Source organism: Gopherus flavomarginatus, chromosome 2 (assembly GCF_025201925.1).
Source record: "Gopherus flavomarginatus isolate rGopFla2 chromosome 2, rGopFla2.mat.asm, whole genome shotgun sequence".
In the NCBI taxonomy this organism is placed as follows: Eukaryota; Metazoa; Chordata; order Testudines; family Testudinidae; genus Gopherus; species Gopherus flavomarginatus.
The window spans coordinates 301599052-301616515 of record NC_066618.1 but is presented as its reverse complement, the minus strand read 5'-3'; the positions used below and the strand labels follow the sequence as shown (position 1 = coordinate 301616515).

The 17464-nt window shown below is 59.4% G+C and overlaps 1 protein-coding gene across 1 annotated transcript in view; it reads right to left on the bottom strand.

The window, feature by feature from the left end:
* The window catches only part of OPLAH (5-oxoprolinase, ATP-hydrolysing), a 214496-nt gene that overhangs the window by 145944 nt on the left and 51088 nt on the right, over nt 1-17464 (bottom strand). Inside the window, exons 25-26 of the mRNA XM_050939337.1 lie at nt 12403-12500; nt 10411-11592 (exon numbers count right to left, since the gene is read on the bottom strand). Coding sequence (XP_050795294.1) covers nt 11440-11592; nt 12403-12500 — 251 coding nt within the window. The 3' untranslated portion in view covers nt 10411-11439. The remainder of the gene's footprint in view (nt 1-10410; nt 11593-12402; nt 12501-17464) is intronic.

Below are 17464 nucleotides of genomic sequence, written 5' to 3'. Positions count from 1 at the left end.
GTAACCCTGCACACCTGCTTCAATGAGGGGGGCAGGGAGCAGCTGGGACCCACACATGTGAAACGGCGGTCATTAATAACCAATCAACAGCATATATGATGCAATGTACATGATATATAATTTTATTTATATAGTTATGGAAAGTAAATAATACATGAAAGAAATGAAAGGCTTTTTTTCCCCACTTTTTGTTTTAAGTCATCCCTGCCAGGGCCCCGCCGAAAATGTTTGAATTGGGCCCCACACATCCTAAAGCCGGCCCTGCGCCCGGGCCCCGGCGAACACACCATAACCAGCCCTTTAGCCGTTTATTAACGACAGAGCAAGAGGAAGAAACCTGGTGGCCATGTTGGCCGTCAGGTCCCCGGTAAGGCTGCCATTGGCACAGTGACGCGTGTTCCTGTCCATGGGAGAGACGTTCTACCAGGACCCCCCCGCACCCCAGCTGACAGCCTCTCAGCCGGCGTTAACGCGGGTACAACGGGATCCTGGGGATCCCTTTGCCACAGAAGAACATGGATTTGTATTGGTGAATGTTGGGATTTTCTCACAGCCAGCTAGGGGCCTGGTACTAACCGTCCAGTTGGTGTAAGTCAGGTGAGCTGAACTCGAGCTGTCCCTGGTGTGGTTAAAGTCCCAGCCTGCTTCCGCGAGGACAAAACACACACAAGGGGAGAGAACTGAGCAGCAGAGACAAGGCAGGGTCCGTCTCTGCTGGAGAGTCAGGCTCCGCGGGCTGACGCTGCAGCCCCACCGCTGCCCAGCTCACTCGCAGGCTAGCGGGACTCCTGGATTGCAAGCGCTCACGCAGCAGCAGCCACCATAACACTTTCTGCCATCTCTGCTTGGCGAGAAAACTCCATCCCCTCCGGGCAGACAGAGGCCTGGCCTCCGTTTGGCGCGCCCCCGTCACCTCCTGGCATTGTACCAGGGCACGACCCCTTCAGCACGAAGGAAGCGCCAGCTTGTTCAGAAAAATGCAGCGTCTCCTCAGCAACACAGGCTCCGGCGAGCCCCTCACCGCACCCTCTGCTCTCTCCCCCGGCTTCCCAAGAGCTGGGCCGTCCCCTCCCGGTGCTTCATGGCCAGGGCCCAGGAGACACAAACAGAGCCGAGGGCTCCTGGACGGGGATCAGGCAGCAGCCCAGCAGAACACTTACAGGCAGAGCAGAGTCTGAACCATCGCAGGGGCCAGGTGGAGACTGGAATCACCCCACCCAGAGCAAACGACCATCCCAAATCGCCCCCTCTTCAACCCCACGGACCCAGCGTGGGTCTAACAAACAGAGCAGCAGGGGTATCGCTATTAAACCCCTAAACTCTCCCCCTCCCTGTGCTGGGCCCGCTAGGGATAGGCTAGGGAATGACCCCCCGTGTGCTCACAGCCGACCCGGGGAGCAGCAAGCGACTGGCTCCTTCAGTGACGCCCTGGGCAGAACGGAACAGGCTCGTCCCAGGGGCTGATCGGCCAAGCCAGGACACAGCCAGCTCATACCATACTGGGCTGTTTGGGCAGGACTGTTAGCCGCCTCCATGGTCCCAGGCTCACAGCAGGGCTGCAAATGCACAGGCTTGGCCGGCTCAGCCAAGGTCTCATGAGCCAGAGGGCAGAGGCGAGGGGGGGGACAGAGGCAAGCGAAGGGGAGAAAAAGGACACACCAGGGCTAGGGGGCAGCGGGACTGGGAGTTAGTGGGAGCCGGTGCAGCTGGCGACGTCATTTGGGTCCCTCTCTCTGGCCTGGTCAGGGCAGCGCTGAGGCTCCAGGTAGTGGCCCAAGGGCAGAGCCCAGGAGAAGGCGGTAGTGGTGCCCATGATGGGAAAGCCTGTTCCTTCCAGCCCGCCCGCCTCCCCACTAGCTCCCTGAAAGCTTTTCGTCAGGCCCCCAAAGGGCGTGAGGGGTGGAACAGCCCATCCCCCTCATTAGTGTGCTAACTAATTAGGGCTCACTTTGGCCCATTGACTTCTGGCCCCAATTCTCTGGTTAGCACAGTGCTGGGGCTCTCATGGTCTGGACTCGCCTGGACTCTCCCTCTGGCTCCCTGGGGCACCTTTTCTCCCTGCTGGAATATTTTACAACTCTTCCTCTGCCGTCTCCCCGGTCAGCTGACACTGTGAGCAGGCCAGCGGGGGCCCCCATGTTCCCAGCAGCTTCTAACTGAGGGAGAATCACTCACTGAATGTGCCGCTGGTCCCCTGGCCAGCCAGCCCTGTGTCGAAAGCGTTAATTAGCCCGAGGACGCGCCCAGGTTTGTACAGGGCTGTGCAGCTTCCCCAGGCAAACCACAGACTGGGAAGCTCACTTCAATTGCCAAAATTAGCACCCTGTCTGCCCTGACACACAACCCACAGCTCAGCTAGCTCAGCGCAGGCCCGGCTGGCAGGTCACTTCCTGCCCCATGGAGCAGGTGCACACAGGGTAATTTCACATAAAAATACACAAGGAGGGGAAGCCAAGCCACCTCCCACGTGGTGGGCGGCATGGGATGACGTGCACCATCTTCGTTAGGAGCTGAGTGGCAAGCAGGATTGCCAAGTGTCCCTGGGAGCGTGGCAGCTCTACTGTGAAGTCCATTGGCATAGTAGACCAAGACTAGTGGAATGGGCAGCGGCTGGGGGAGATCTAGGAGGGTTGGTTGTAGGGTCTTGGTACAGGCACAGAGGTTGCAGAACCTGATATAATCTTTGATATTATCTCATAGGCCTGGCCACCAGAGGCTCCTCGAGACCGGATTGGCCTGAATTGGCCAAAACAGCCAGCTGGTGGTGAATTGTGGCATAATTTCAACATGCGAAGCCTAGGTTCTCCCTCCGGAACATAAAGAAAAGCCTTGCAATAGAGGAGGCCGTTCTGCAGTCGGAATCTGGAGTGGTTGGGTAACCGCGTCATTCAGGGTCTGACAGATCTGGGTCACAAGTGGGTTGTTGGGGAGCAGGGAGCAGACTGCTGTCAATTGTCCTGTTGACAAAGTTGGGCCCCTTGACCATGGTGGCAGAGGGCTTTTCACCAGTTTGAGATGTTAGCCTTTGTGGGATAGGGCATCCTCCTTCCCATTTCTTTCCCCAGGATGATAGGTTACAACAACCCTGTCATGAGCAAAGAAGAGGGACCAGCAGATCTGGCGTTCGTTAAGGAATCTGGCAGTCTGTAGGTATTCCAAGTTCCTATACTCCATCAGGACTCGGATTGGGAATAGGGCTCCTTCTAGGAGGTGGCCCCACTTCTCAGAGCCGTCTTGATGTGCAGTAGTTCCTTGTCTCAAATATTGTAATTTTTCTCCACTGGGGACTGCTTCCGAGAATAAAAACCACAGGGGTAGAATTGGTTGCAGGGACCCACATGTTGAAATAATTCTGCATCTATAGCAAAGTTTGAGTCATTGGCCTTGATCATAAATTGTTAGTGAAATCTGGGTGAATTCAGATAGCTGCCAAGGTGAATGCCTTCTTCAGTTGATCAAAGGCTACTGAGCCCCATGGGTTATGGGTGCAACCAGGCTAGAGAATCCTTTAATAAATCCCCCGTAAAATTTGGCAAATCTGAGAAACCACTGCCCTCCCCCTATATCCTTGGGTTTGGCCTAGCTGAATATTGCCACTGCCTTATGAAGGTCCATGTGTCATCGAGTCCCCGGGCAATGCTCTGGAACTGCTCCCCACAAAGCCAGTCAGGACTTTGGGGATCCTCCTCTCCCTTGGAGCAGACTTGTTCAGGGCAAGAAGCTCACACGTCTTCACCACCTGGGTCTCTCCTTGGAGCATTCAGCATCCTCTGCCCCTCTGTGCGCTTCCCACAGTGAGCCTGTCCCAGCGGGGTCCTGGGGAAGCCACAGGGTCCTGCACCCCCACTTTGCAGTCAGACCTGACTCTCAGCCAGCCAGTAAAACAGAGGTTTATTCGATGACAGGAACAGGGTCTAAAACAGAGCTTGTAGGTACAGCGAACCAGATCCCTCAGCCGGGTCCATTCTGGGGGCCAGTGAGCCAGACCCCCACATCTGCACTTCACTTCTCGTCCCCAGCCAGCTCCAGACTGAAACTCCCTCCAGCACCTCCTCTCTGCTCAGCCCCTTTCCCCAGCCAGGAGGTCACCGATCCCTTTGTCTCCAACACCTTCAGCTGGCACCTTTGCAGAGGAGGGGCCCAGGCCATCAGTTGCTAGGAGACAGAGTGCCAGGCATTTATGTACACTGGCCCTTTGCTCTGCAGCAATCACACACCCTTATCCCACCACCTAGATACTTAAGAACTGCATAGGGGACACTAAGGCACCAACACAGTATTCAGAGAAAACATTAAGAACATTCCCAGTTCACCACATCATGCGAGTTCCTTGGGCAAGGGGATCCCAAGAATTCCACCCTGTCCTTATTGAATGCGCATTTCTCAAGTTTTGAGCAGAGGTGGTTTTGTCATCGTCACTCCAAGACAGTGCAGATATGATGACTGTAGATGTCCTGACTTTCAGAGAAAATTAGGATCTTACCCAGGTAAAGGACAACAAATTGGTCCAGTATGTCCCTAAAGATGTTGCCAGGGCATTGCACAACCCGAATGACGTGACCATGGCCATGCCTGGTAGGGAAGGTGGTCTACCATTCATCTCCTTCCAGAAATACCCATAGTTCAGGTTGTGAGAGGAAGGAAATGTGCCCAAAAGGAGCCTCGGCTCCTAACGGGAGGTCAATGGGGCCATCATAGCTGCGATGAGGCAGTAGGGTGTTGGCTTTCTTTTCACTGACCATGTCTGCATAGTGCTGATATTTAACAGGAATCCTTGGAGCTGTGGAGAACGTCCTCTCTTAGCATCTCTGAATTCTTTGGAGGACTGAGTGGGCTGCTGGGCCTGGTTTTGCTCTCAGGAACCAGGATTGCTGGAGAGACAGGGACGGAAAGCATATCCTGCCTGACCACCAGCAGAGGTACAGGTTGTAGGCAATGAGCCGGAGATGCCAAGAAAGACTTGTGAATGCAGCTCACACATGAGCCCAAACACAATTTCTCTGTGGCCCCAAAGGGTCGTTGCTCAAGGGTGCCAGCTGGTGGGTGACTGCGCTGTGGGGGGATGTGCCTGGGCAGACTCTGGATCCATGGAACTGCCCGAGCCCACCAGCACCTCTGGTGTTGGGCATCGCAAGGTGCCTGAGCCGGAGAGGGGCTGGACTTTGATTGGCCATTGCTAGCGTACTGGTGCGGGCTGCTGGAGGAAAGGGAAGGCACCAGCCCAGCCTGCACCCCCCTAAGGGGTCTAGGGTTTCACTGTCTCTGACCCAGGTGCAGATCACACCTTGGCAGGGCAGCTTGACGCAGTGTCCTGGCTCCCCAGAGTACGGGCACAGGTCCGATGCCCAGTGTCAGTTCGTCTCCATGTCTGAAAGGCTGGGCCAGAGCTGCTTCCAGTGCCTGGGTTCGGCGATGGAGAAGGGCCTGGTCATGGGGGCTGAGCCATCAGGGCTGGTGGGAGCTGAGGGGGCAGCGTTCCATCCAGCCCTCGTTGATCTTGGAGCACAGGTGGCCGAACATACCCACGCCAGACGGGGATCACACCCCTGCCAGTTCAGCTGTAATTTCCTCACCGGAAACCGTCACACCCACTGCCCTGCCCTGCCATGGCACTGGAGGGGTTAACCCTTGCAATGCTGAGTCCAGCCCCTGTAATGGGAGGTGCTGCTGGGGAGCAAAGCCCAGACATGGTGCCAGGCCTGGGAACCTGCAGGGGCGGGCAGCAAAGACTCCAGGGTTTAGGCTGCAGCTAGAGGCCAGAGCCGCTCCTGCTCTCTGTGCCGCCCTCATGCCAGCTGAGGGAGACCAGTTCGACCTGGCAGGGGTCCAGCCTGGGCTCAGGCAGCACCCGCAAGTGAGGCCAAGCCCGCCAAAGCCTCCGTGCTGGACTTAATGAAGCCCAACCCAGCAGGGCCGCCCAGAGGATTCAGGGGCCTGGGGCAGGGCCGGGGCTTCGGCAGCGGGTCCCTCTCAGAGGGAAGGACCCGCTGTCGAATCGCTGCCAACGAATGAAGCAGCAGCCTAAGTGCCGCCGAGCACGACTTTTATTTATTTTCCTGCCGCTTGTACTCACCGGGCGGCACCCACCACCGAAGTGCCACCAAAAACCCAGAGCAGCTCACGGGGCCTCTGTGGGGCCCGGGGCAAATTGCCCCACTTGCCCTCCCCTCTGGGTGGCCCTGCAGCCCAGCAGGGAATGTGCCTGTCTGAGGCTCAGGCCGGGCCCAGCTCAGTGAGATCATTGGCTGAAGCTCCCCCCCCCACGCCGGAAAGAGCCAGAGCCCTGGATAGGGTCACGCAGGTGGGCGGGTGGAACTGCCCCCCGCCAGGCCTATCGCTCCCAAGCACAGAGACGAGTTGAGCAGGAGCTCAGGGGTCTCCAGCTCTGGGGCCACAGGGAGGCTATGACTGGGCTGGCGTGTGGCAGTGCGACCCACAGCAGGCTGGTGCCTTTCGCTCCCTCAGACTCCAGCAACGTCCCCGGTGTGGGGCTCTGCTCTGGTCAATGTTGTAGCTGTCGGCTGCATGCGTGTGTGTTCTCCCTGCGCGCTGCCCCAGCTCTGCAGATCGCTGACACAGCAGACCCTGAGAGAACCCCCAATGACCACAGACTCTGATAAGGTACAAAGGCACCTGGCCAGGTTTATTGCCAAATGAAGCACAGTAAAAGTTCCCCGCAGACTCTACAGGACATACTACGAATATGCGCCCCTGACAATGAATGCAGCTCAGTCAGTGGCGGGACTCTCCACTGCCCCCAGGCCAGACAAAGACACCGCCCCAGGGATGCATTCTTATACACAGGTACAAACAAGTTACACATCACTCCTGACGTATTGGGGTGCAACCCCTCTGCATGTTGGGGGTGCTGCCTCTCTCCTGGTACATGTTGGTTTGAAGAAGTCTGTCCATCAGATTATCCTTTTGACCCTGTCTTTTAGGATAGGTCAGCCTGTTCTTTACCTCTTTGAAATGTGTTTGTACCAGACTGTTCTGGTGCCATCTGGTCCGTGTTTATCCTATTAGTGCTTGATACTGTGACGAAGTGGAACTGTTCTTAATGTTTCCTCTGACTACTGTGTGGGTGCCTCAGTTTCCCCTATGCATTTCTTACTCCTGACTGGCTTTGTGGGGAGCAGTTCCAGAGCATCGCCCTGACAACTGGTGGCAGAGGTGGGATGCACTGCACCCCATGAATGGCGCTGCTTGCAGTAAGTGACTGGGGAGCAGTAAAACAAAGGAGGGATAATGAGGACCAGGCGTGCTGAAGGCTCAGAGAGGGACGGTTTCAGGGGGCAGTTAACCTCTGGGAGTGTGTGACCAGCGAGAAGAACTGTTGGAGTAACAGGGTCCCCCTGAGGACTGCAGCGAGCAGTCTCAGGGGCGGAGGAGTCTGCAGCTCGACCCTGGCAAAGAGGTGGTGATCACAAGAAGGGCTGGCACACCAGGGGTTCTTCCTGGAAACCATAGGGGAGCCAAGAGCACACAGGCCTGTGAGTCCAGAGCCACTTGAGAACGGTGAAGTGATGGCCTATCACCATCTCCTTAAGAAGGACATTGTGATCCTGTGCACAAAGAGAGGGTTACGCATGGGGACGTTCGCCAAGGCACAGTTAATCGTGCAGTTGGAGGAGGAGGACCGCTCTGAGGAGCAGATTCCTGACCCAGATGGGGCTACAAGAGGATCTGGGAGCAGCTGGAGCATCAGCCAGGCATCCCCGGGAGTCTGGTCCCCAATCAGATGAGAGTCTTCACGATCGGGTTCCCCATCAGGAGATTGGAGACAGATGGGACTGGAGCAGAGCCCGAGAGAGCGAGAGGACCATGAGAGAGAGCAAGAGCCTGAGGAAAAGCTGCAGGAGCAGCAGCAGCAGCAGCATGGACTGGCGATGGTGGAGTGGAGAGACATAGGGGGCTGCCCAGGGGTGAGTGGGGATAGAGCCCGGGCTGCCAGTTCTGCAGGGAACCACAACGCTAAATTGCTGCTTCTGGTTACGGAGGGGGGGGATGTGGATGCCCACCATATACTGCCTTCAAGCAGGCAGGTGATTTGAACCAGGGGGACCCTGCGGAAAAGCCCCGGTGTCTAGCTCCCTTGCTGGGTCCCAAAGCCATAGACACTGTCAGCCAGATGGGTGGGGTGGTGGACAGGCTCCCACTCCTGACCCCAACCTATATGTCTGCGTGGAGTCTCCTGGGCTCAGGCCCCTTGGACACCCAGTGGGAGTGGAAGGTGGGGGTCAATGGGGAGACCTGCCTGGGGTGGCGAGACCCTGGGACAGAGATAACTGTTGTCAGGTCCCGGGTGGAGCAGCCGTAGATGCTAAGGGGCTGTGGGACCTGGGTGAAGGTCCCCGGGGTGAAGCCCCTCGCCCTGCCTATTGCCCGGATCCCGGGGCAGACCCAGGAGGGGTCGGGCTGGCTGGTAGTTGGGGTTCTCCAGGATATCGGCTGGGAGGCCCTGTTGGGGCATGACTGTGTCTCTTTGGGATAGGATCCAGGCCCTGCTCCTGTAACGGCCGAGGGTTTGAATTCAAATCCAGGGAACCAATTGGCTAGGATGGAAATGGTCAGTGAAAATGCAAATGACCTGGCTGGCAGGGGGCAGGGGTTGCTGGGCTCAGGATACCTGCCTGCCTGTAACCAGCCCCCTGGGGCTGAGTCGGAGGGAGAGATGCTCCCCGCCCCCCTGCACACCGGAGAGGGGGCTCACGCTGGCTCTGATGCTGTGACCAGAGCAGAGAGCTCGCAGCCTGCCCCCACTGGGACTGCAAGGGCAGCGCTGAGCACGGGGGGAGCTGAGACCCCAGCTGAGTGGGGGGACACCCAGGCAGGGCAGGTCGGCTGCCAACCAGGTTTGCCTGGTCCAGACGTGCTGCTGGGAAGTGATTACACAGCAGGGAGGGAGCTGCCAGGGACAAGGCTCAGGGGGGCTGTGACCCCAGACCCAGCCAGCAAGAGGGAGCAGGTCCCACTCCCTGCCCCAGCAGCTGAATCCCAGACCGAGCTGCAGAGGGATCTCTCCTTGGAGAAGCTGAGGGAACTTGCTGGCCACAGCGCTGCAAACCCCTTTGGGGAAGGCTGCAGGGACAGAGTCCTGCCGGAGAAGGGATTCCTGTACCGGGAATGGGCTCCCCAAGGGGAAGTAGAACTGGGGGGACTCGGGAAGCAGCTGGTGGTGCCCCAGGAATCCACATGGTTCTTCCCATTCGAGCCACTGTATGGGAGGAGAGTGAGGGGACCCCTGGACCTGAAAGGGGAGGATTGAGAGAAGAAGGGGGAAGACCCCCTGGGAGATTTCTTCCCTGAGCTGGGAGCCAATCCCCCATCAGGTGTTCCCCATTCAGAGTCACTGGGAAAGCAGCCCAGAACCTGGAGAGAGAGGTTGAGGACCTGCTGGCTTTAGAGGTGATCCAGCTGTTTTACAGCCCATAGGCCTCACCCATGGGGCTGGTCCCCCAAGAAGACCGGATGATCTGGTTTTGTGGGGACCATCAGAAGCTTAAAGCCATCACAGTGTCCAGTGCCGACCCCATGCCTAGGCCTGGGGAGATTCTAGATGAGCTGCTGGGGACAGAGACACCTGTTCAGATGGTGGCCAAGGTCAAGATGGGGGCTCTTAACCCAGAGAGTCCGAATCACAGCCTTCCAAACTGGAGTGCTGGGAAAAGACCCTATCCCAGTTTAAACCCCAGGGGTTTGGGGTGGCAAAAGGGCACGGGCCACATAAATCTTCTCACATGCGCCCTGCAAGCACCATCGAGCACACCCGACCTAAGGGAGGGCGTGAGACTGGACTGTCCTGGTGTAACTCCCACCGAGGAATGGGAGAGATGCTGGGGCATCCATGGGAGCGTTGGTGGGTTCGAACTTCTCCAGGTCACCAGCTAAAGTGACCTCACTCAGTTCCGTCTCGAAGGGGGGAGAGATGCGATGAAGTGGGACTGTTCTTAATGTTTCCTCTGAATACTGTGTGGGTGCCTCAGTTTCCCCTATGCAATTCTTAAGTCTCCAGTGCACATAACTGGCTGACACTCTGTCTCTTGGCAACAAATGGCTGGGGCCCTTCACCCTGCAAGGGAATAGCTAAAAGTGAACACAGAGATCAGGTATCATAGGGGTAGCTGTCTTAGTCTGGATCTGTAAAAGCAGCAAAGAGTCCTGTGGCACTTATAGACTAACAGACGTTTTGGAGCATGAGTTTTCATGGGTGAATACCCACTTCGTCAGATGCATCAGATGCAAGAGATCAGGGGCCTCCTGGCCCGGGAAAGAAACAAAGGCCAGAGAGGAGGGGCTGGAGGGGGGTTCAGTTTGGGGCTGGCTGGAGACGAGGAGTGAGGGCAGATGTGGGGATCTGGCTCACTGCCCCCCAGAATGGACCTGGCTGAGGCGTCTGGTTCGCTGTACCTACAAGCTGTTTTAGACCCTGTTCCTGTCATCGAATAAACCTCTGTGTTACTAGCTGGCTGAGAGTCACGTCTGACTGCAAAGTGGGGGTGCAGGACCCTGTGGCTTCCCTAGGACCCCGCTGGGGCAGGCTCGCTGTGGGAAACGCACAGAGGGGCAGAGGATGCTGAATGCTCCAAGGAGAGACCCAGAAGGTGAAGATGTGTGAGCTTCTTGCCCTGAACAAGTCTGCTCCGAGGGAGAGGAGGCTCCCCAAAGTCCTGACTGGCTTGGTGGGGAGCAGTTCCAGAGCATCGCCCGGGGACTCCGTGACAGATGCCTTTAGCTATGTGTATACATCCAATTAGCAGCCTTCTTGCCAGCGTCTGGGAGCAGGGCCTGCCTCTGGCCCACAGCTTCACTTTGCTTAATGTTAACTAAGTCCTGACCATTCCTTTAGCTCAGGCCTCAGACCGGGCCTCTGATACCCAGCGTTTATGTTTCAGGGCCTCCTCTTACGACACCCTGTGATGGGGCAAATGCCGCCCTTCCCTGGAGAGAACCCGAACGGCTGCATCGGCTCCTCGCTGCTGGGGGCGGAGGGCAAATGCTGCTCTCACTGCCCCCAGGCAGCTCCCTTAACGCCCCTCCTCCATGGCGGGGTGGGGATGTGCCCCGAGAGCAGCAGGGGCCCTGTGGGGCTGACAGAGCAGGGAGATTCAGCTCCAGTACATGTGGAGGGGAGTTCCCATGGCCCCAGTCACCACAGGCCCTGGCTCGGGCCCCCAACCGCACCTTCAGCCCCATGAGTCCCAAACCCTCTGCAAATGCCCAGGAACGACCCCTGTAAGTGCTCGCCCCAGAGTGGGGCAGGGAGGGGCAGGGACTCAGGCAACATCACACAGCGAGGCAGGGCCCAGCAGACTGGAACCCAGGAGTCCTGGCCCATGCTCCCCGCAGTAGGAGGCCAGGAGGGGGGAGGGGGGCGGAGCCCGTACTGAATCGGGGCAGAGCTGTGGGGCGGCTCATCCCACGCCCCGGCCCGGGCCCTCACGCCGTCTCCTGCGCCATGCGATAGTCGTACAGGCTGCCACGCTCCGGGAAGCTCCTGGCGTCAGGCGGCTGGTGCCGCTCCAGGGAGTCCCTGGGGTCAGCAGCCGGCCCAAAGCCACCCCCGCCAGGGGTCTGCAAACGGAAGACGTCCTGTGGGGAGGAGAGGGAGGGGAGACAGTGAGAGGAGAGGGGGGCTGTCCCCAGACCCTGTCCAGACAGGAGCCACCAGAGAGGGGAATCAGACCAGGTCAACCCAAGGAAAGGTGTGGCTGGTACGGTCGGACCACAGCACAGCCGTGCCAGCCCCACCCCCTACCAGGGGAGCCGTGTCAACCAGCCGCCCCCTCTCCCTCAGAACAGCCGTGCCAGCCCCACCCCACACCGGGACAGCCATGTCAACCAGGTGTCCCTAACCTCTGGGACAGCCGTGCCAGCCTCACCCCACACCGGGAGAGCCGTGTCAACCAGCCACCCCCCTCCTCCGGGACAGCTGTGCTAGCCCCACCCCACACCGGGAGAGCCATGTCAACCAGCCGCCCTCTGTCCCTCAGAACAGCTGTGCCAGCCCCACCCCATACCGGGAGAGCCATGTCAATCAGCCGCCCCCCTCCTCCGGGACAACCGTGCCAGCCCCACCCCACACCGGGAGAGCCATGTCAACCAGCCGCCCTCTGTCCCTCAGAACAGCTGTGCCAGCCCCACCCCATACCGGGAGAGCCATGTCAATCAGCCGCCCCCCTCCTCCGGGACAACCGTGCCAGCCCCACCCCCCACTGAGAGAGCCATGTCAACCAGCCGCCCCCCACCTCCGGGACAGCTGTGCCAGCCTCACCCCCCCGGAAGAGCTAGATGAACCAGCTGCCGCCCTCCTCCGGGACAGCCCCACCCCCCACACCACCAGGAGAACTGTGTCAACCAGCTCCCCTCCCACCCCCAGCCAGGGGGGTGCTGGACTCTTACCCCGGGGAGCACTCGCAGTGATGTCTTCCCCCCCAGGTTGATGGTTCGTCCATCTCTGCGGATCAGCAAGTTCAGTCCGGGGGAGCCAGAGTCCCCCCCTGCCCAAGAGAGAAAGGGGGGTCAGAGGGAGGATAAATGGGGGGTCAGAGGCAGGGTCAAATGGGGGGGCAGATGGAGCTACCACAAGGGGGCAGGAGTTAGATGGGGGGTCAGAGGGAGGATAGATGGGGGGCAGATGGGGATACCACCAGGGGGTGGGGGTTAGATGGGAGGTCAGAGGGAGGGTAAATGGGGGACAGATGGGGATACCACGAGGGGGGGTTAGATGGGGGGTCAGAGGGAGGGTAAATGGAGGGCAGATGGGGATACCGCAAGGGGGAGTTAGAGGGGGGGCAGGGGGAGGGTAAATGGAGGGCAGATGGGGACACCACGAGGGGGTGGGGGTTAGATGAGGTGTCAGAGGGAGGGTAAATGGGGGGCAGATGGTGATACCACGAGGGGGTGGGGGTTAGATGGGGAGTCAGAGGGAGGGTAAATGGGGGGCAGATGGGGACACCACGAGGGGGTGGGGGTTAGATGGGGAGTCAGAGGGAGGGTAAATGGGGGGCAGATGGGGATACCACGAGGGGGTGGGGGTTAGATCTAGGATTTCCAACTCTCTAATTGCAGATCATGGAACACCCTTGCCCCGCCCCATGCTCCACCCCATGTCCAAGGCCTCGCCCCCTGCTCACTCAATGCCCCCTCCCCACCCTCGCCGGGCAGGGGCAGGGGGCTGGGCTGCAGGCTCCGGGGTGGGACCGGGGATGAAGGGTTTGGGGTGTAGGAGGGGGCTCCGGGCTGGGCCTGAGGGATTTGGAGGGTGGGCTGGGGCTCTGGGCTGGTGCAGGGGATTGGGGTGTGAGAGGGGGTGAGGGTTCTGGGCTGGGGCCGAGTGGTTCGGAGTGTGGGAGGGAGCTCAGGACTGGGGCAAGAAGTGCAGGCTCCAGGCGATGCTGACCTCAGGCGACCCCCGGCAATCCAGGGAGGGAGGAAGTCTGCGTGGCGCCCGGACATCCCTCCGGCTCCTAGGTCGAAAACCAGATGCCTGGCAACCCTAGTTAGATGAGGGGTCAGAGGGAGGGTAGATGGGGTGACAGAGGCAGGGGCGGCTCCAGGCACCACCACGCCAAGCGCATGCTTGGGGCGGCAACTCGCGGGGGGCGCTCTGCCAGTTGCCGCGAGGGTGGCAGGCAGGTTGCCTTCGGCAGCATACCTGCGGAGGGTCCACTGGTCCTGCAGGCTGCCGCCGAATCCATGGGACCGAGGACCTCCCGCAGGCAAGCCCCTGAGGCAGCCTGCCTGTAGTGCTTGGGGAGGCAAAATACCTAGAGCTGACCCTGGTCAGAGGGTAGGGGATCAGACAGAGGGTCAGAGGGAGGGCAGATGGGGTGACAGAGGGTAGGGGGTTAGACGGGGGTCAGAGGGAAGGTAGATGGGGTGACAGAGGGCAGGGGGTTAGACGGGGGTCAGAGGGAGGGTAGATGGGGCAACAGAGGGTAGGGGTTAGACGGGGGTCAGAGGGAGGGCAGATGGGGTGACAGAGGGTAGGGGTTAGACGGGGGTCAGAGGGAGGGCAGATGGGGTGACAGAGGGTAGGGGGTCAGATGGGGGTCAGAGGGAGGGCAGATGGGGTGACACAGGGTAGGGGTTAGATGGGGGTCAGAGGGAGGGTAGATGAGGTGACAGAGGGTAGGGGATCAGACAGAGGGTCAGAGGGAGGGCAGAGGGGGTGACAGAGGGCAGAGGGTTAGACGGGGGTCAGAAGGAGGGTAGATGGGGCAACAGAGGGTAGGGGTTAGATGGGGGTCAGAGGGAGGGCAGATGGGGTGACACAGGGTTGGGGTTAGACAGGGAGTCAGAGGGAGGGCAGATGGGGTGACACAGGGTTGGGGTTAGACAGGGAGTCAGAGGGAGGGCAGATGGGGTGACACAGGGTTGGGGTTAGACAGGGAGTCAGAAGGAGGGCAGATGGGGTGACAGAGGGTAGGGGGTTAGACGAGGTCAGAGGGAGGGCAGATGGGGTGACAGAGGGTGGGGGTTAGACGAGGTCAGAGGGAGGGCAGATGGGGTGACAGAGGGTAGGGGGTTAGACGAAGTCAGAAGGAGGGCAGATGGGTGACAGAGGGTAGGGGGTTAGACGGGGGTCAGAGGGAGGGCAGATGGGGTGACAGAAGGTAGGGGGTTAGACGGGGGTCAGAGGGAGGGCAGATGGGGTGACAGAGGGTAGTTCAAGAGTAGAAAGATCTCATTGGTCAGGAAAATGTTTCTCAGGAGCAGATGACAGGGCTGGTCAGGTTGAAGCCCTAACGGAGGAAGGAAAGGGGAGATTTGTCACGGGTGATGGACTGGTGGCTAGTGCAGCTTGTAAAAGGGAACCTGAAATGGGAAACTGATTTGCTGGAAGTAGCTCAGTGTGGTGAGAAAAGCAGCAGTGTATATCTATAGGGAGCGGCAATGTGCCTGATTGGGCACATCCAGACTTTCCCTGGCAGCCTTGTGAGCCGATGGCTTCGTCTAGTCAGCAGTTTGGGAAGACAAGGATAGTGGAAGATGAGTGTCCCTATCCCTTACCTGTTTCCTGTGTGGAGAAATGTGACAGTGAAGGAAATGTGCCTGTGTCTGTCGGGGGTATTGACTTGCCTATGGAGGGAGCTACCCCGGTCTCCAAGCAGTTGTCTGTGAATAGCCCTGTGTGCTGGGACAAGGGAAATGAGATCCCAAGCTGTGTGTCTGGTAAAGCAGAAGGTGTCTCCAGCTCTTCTGTGTCTGTGGAGCAGACAGAAGGTGCCTTTCAGCCTGTGATGGTGGAGAATAGTGCAGGTGTCTCAGAGTTGGTTCTGGATTCAACTAAAGCCCAGGAAGGGAATGGTCCTAAGTTTGTATCTGCTGGGGAGAATGGCACTGTGACTAGGTTGCATCCAGTTAGTGTCCTAGCAAAATTCCAGAGACCAGACAATTCTGGTGCTTGTAGTTTGCCTGTTGCTAATGTGTGGTTGGAAAAAGGTGTAGCAACTCTGTCTGATCAGGGTGATACACTAGCCAGGGCACAAGGAGAGCATGAAGGTGATTTAATTGTGTTACCTACTGATAGTTGGGAAACTTGTAGCAAGAAGGAAGAGATTCCTGAACTAATTCATGGCCAAGTGAAAGAGAATCCTTCTAAACTTTTAACTAGTGCAGGCTTGCACAACATATGGCCGTGGCCCACAGACGCTCACTGTCTGTCCTGTGGCTGGGAATCAAAGGGCTCTGGGCTCCCCGCAGCCGCGGGGAGCCCAGAGCCCTTTAAAACCCAGCTGCAGCCAGAATTCAAAAGGCTCTGAGCTGCCCACAGCTGCGGGGAGCCCACAGCCCTTTAAATCCCAGCCACGGCCAGGATTCAAAAGGCTTTGAGCTGCCCGCAGCGGTGGGGAGCCCAGAGCCCTTTAAATCTCAGCCGCGGCCGGGATTCATAGGGCTCTGGGCTGCCTGCAGCCGTGGGGAGCCCAGAGCCCTTTAAATCCCAGCTGCCAGGGCCGGCTTTAGGCCAATTCAACCAATTCCCCTGAATCGCCCGCCCCTAAGAGGACCCCACGCCCAAGCCCCAGTACGGTGTACCGGCAAGAGCCAGTGCGCTGTACCGGGGTGGCCCAGCTTCCCCAGGGGGCAATTTAAAAGGCCTGGGGCTCCCAGCAGTGGCTGGAGCCCCAGGCCCTTTAAATTGCCACCAGAGCCCCACTGCTGGAGCCCTGGGGTAGGGCTGTGGGGCTCTGGAGGCTATTTAAAAAGACCAGGGCTCCCGCCGCTTCTACCTCCCTGGCCCTTTAAATAGCCATCGGAGCCCCATCACTTCCCCAAGGTTCCCGTGGCTATTTAAAGGGCTGCGGCGGTAGAAGAAGGGGAGCCCCAGGCCCTTTAAATACCCCCAGAGCCCTGGGGTAGCAGGGGGCTACAGGGGTTATTTAAAGGGCCGGGGCTCCAGCTGCCTCTGCCGCCCCAGTCCTTTAAATAGCCGCCGAAGCCACACCGCTTCCTCAGGGCTCCCTCCGCTATTTAAAGGGCTGGGGCGGTAGAAGCAGGGGAGCCCCAGGCTCTTTAAATAGCCCCCAGAGCCCCGGGGTAGCGGAGGGGGTCTCCACTTGCCTTTGCTGCCCCGGTCCTTTAAACAGCCCCCGGAACCTTGCCACTTCCCCATGGCTCCCACAGCTAATTACAGGGCTGGGGCAATGGAAGCAGGGGAACCCTGGGCCCTTTAAATAGCCCCTGCGCTCTGGGCTGCTGCTGCTACCCTGGTGGGGGAGGCAGGAGGAGGGGGCACTCACCATACAGGATGGGCCATACCCCCTGTACCTGCACTAGCTGCCCACAGCCAGCCCCTGCTGCAACCCCTGCCCGCACCAGCCCCGCACCTCCTGCCCTGCCTGCACCAGTTCCTGTCTGCAGCCAACCCTGCACCCGCTGCCCGCAGCCAGCCCGTCTCCAGCTGGCCCCGCACCCACTGCCTTGTCTCCAGCCCGTCTGCAGCCCCCATCTCCAGCCCGCCCCACACCTTCTGCCCTGCCTGCACCAGTTCCTGTCTGCAGCCAGCCCTGCACCCACTGCCTTGTCTCCAGCCCGTCTCCAGCCAGCCCCGCACCCACTGCTCGCAGCCAGCCCGTCTCCAGCCGGCCCCGCACCCACTGCCTTGTCTCCAGCCCGTCTCCAGCCCCCGTCTCCAGCCCGTCTCCAGCCAGCCCCACACCCACTGCCTTGTCTCCAGCCCGTCTGCAGCCCCCGTCTCCAGCCCGCCCCACACCTCCTGCCCTGCCTGCACCAGTTCCTGTCTGCAGCCAGCCCTGCACCCACTGCCTTGTCTCCAGCCCGTCTCCAGCCAGCCCCGCACCCACTGCCTTGTCTCCAGCCCGTCTCCAGCCAGCCCCGCACCCACTGCTCGCAGCCAGCCCGTCTCCAGCCGGCCCCGCACCCACTGCCTTGTCTCCAGCCCGTCTTCAGCCCCCGTCTCCAGCCCGTCTCCAGCCAGCCCCACACCCACTGCCTTGTC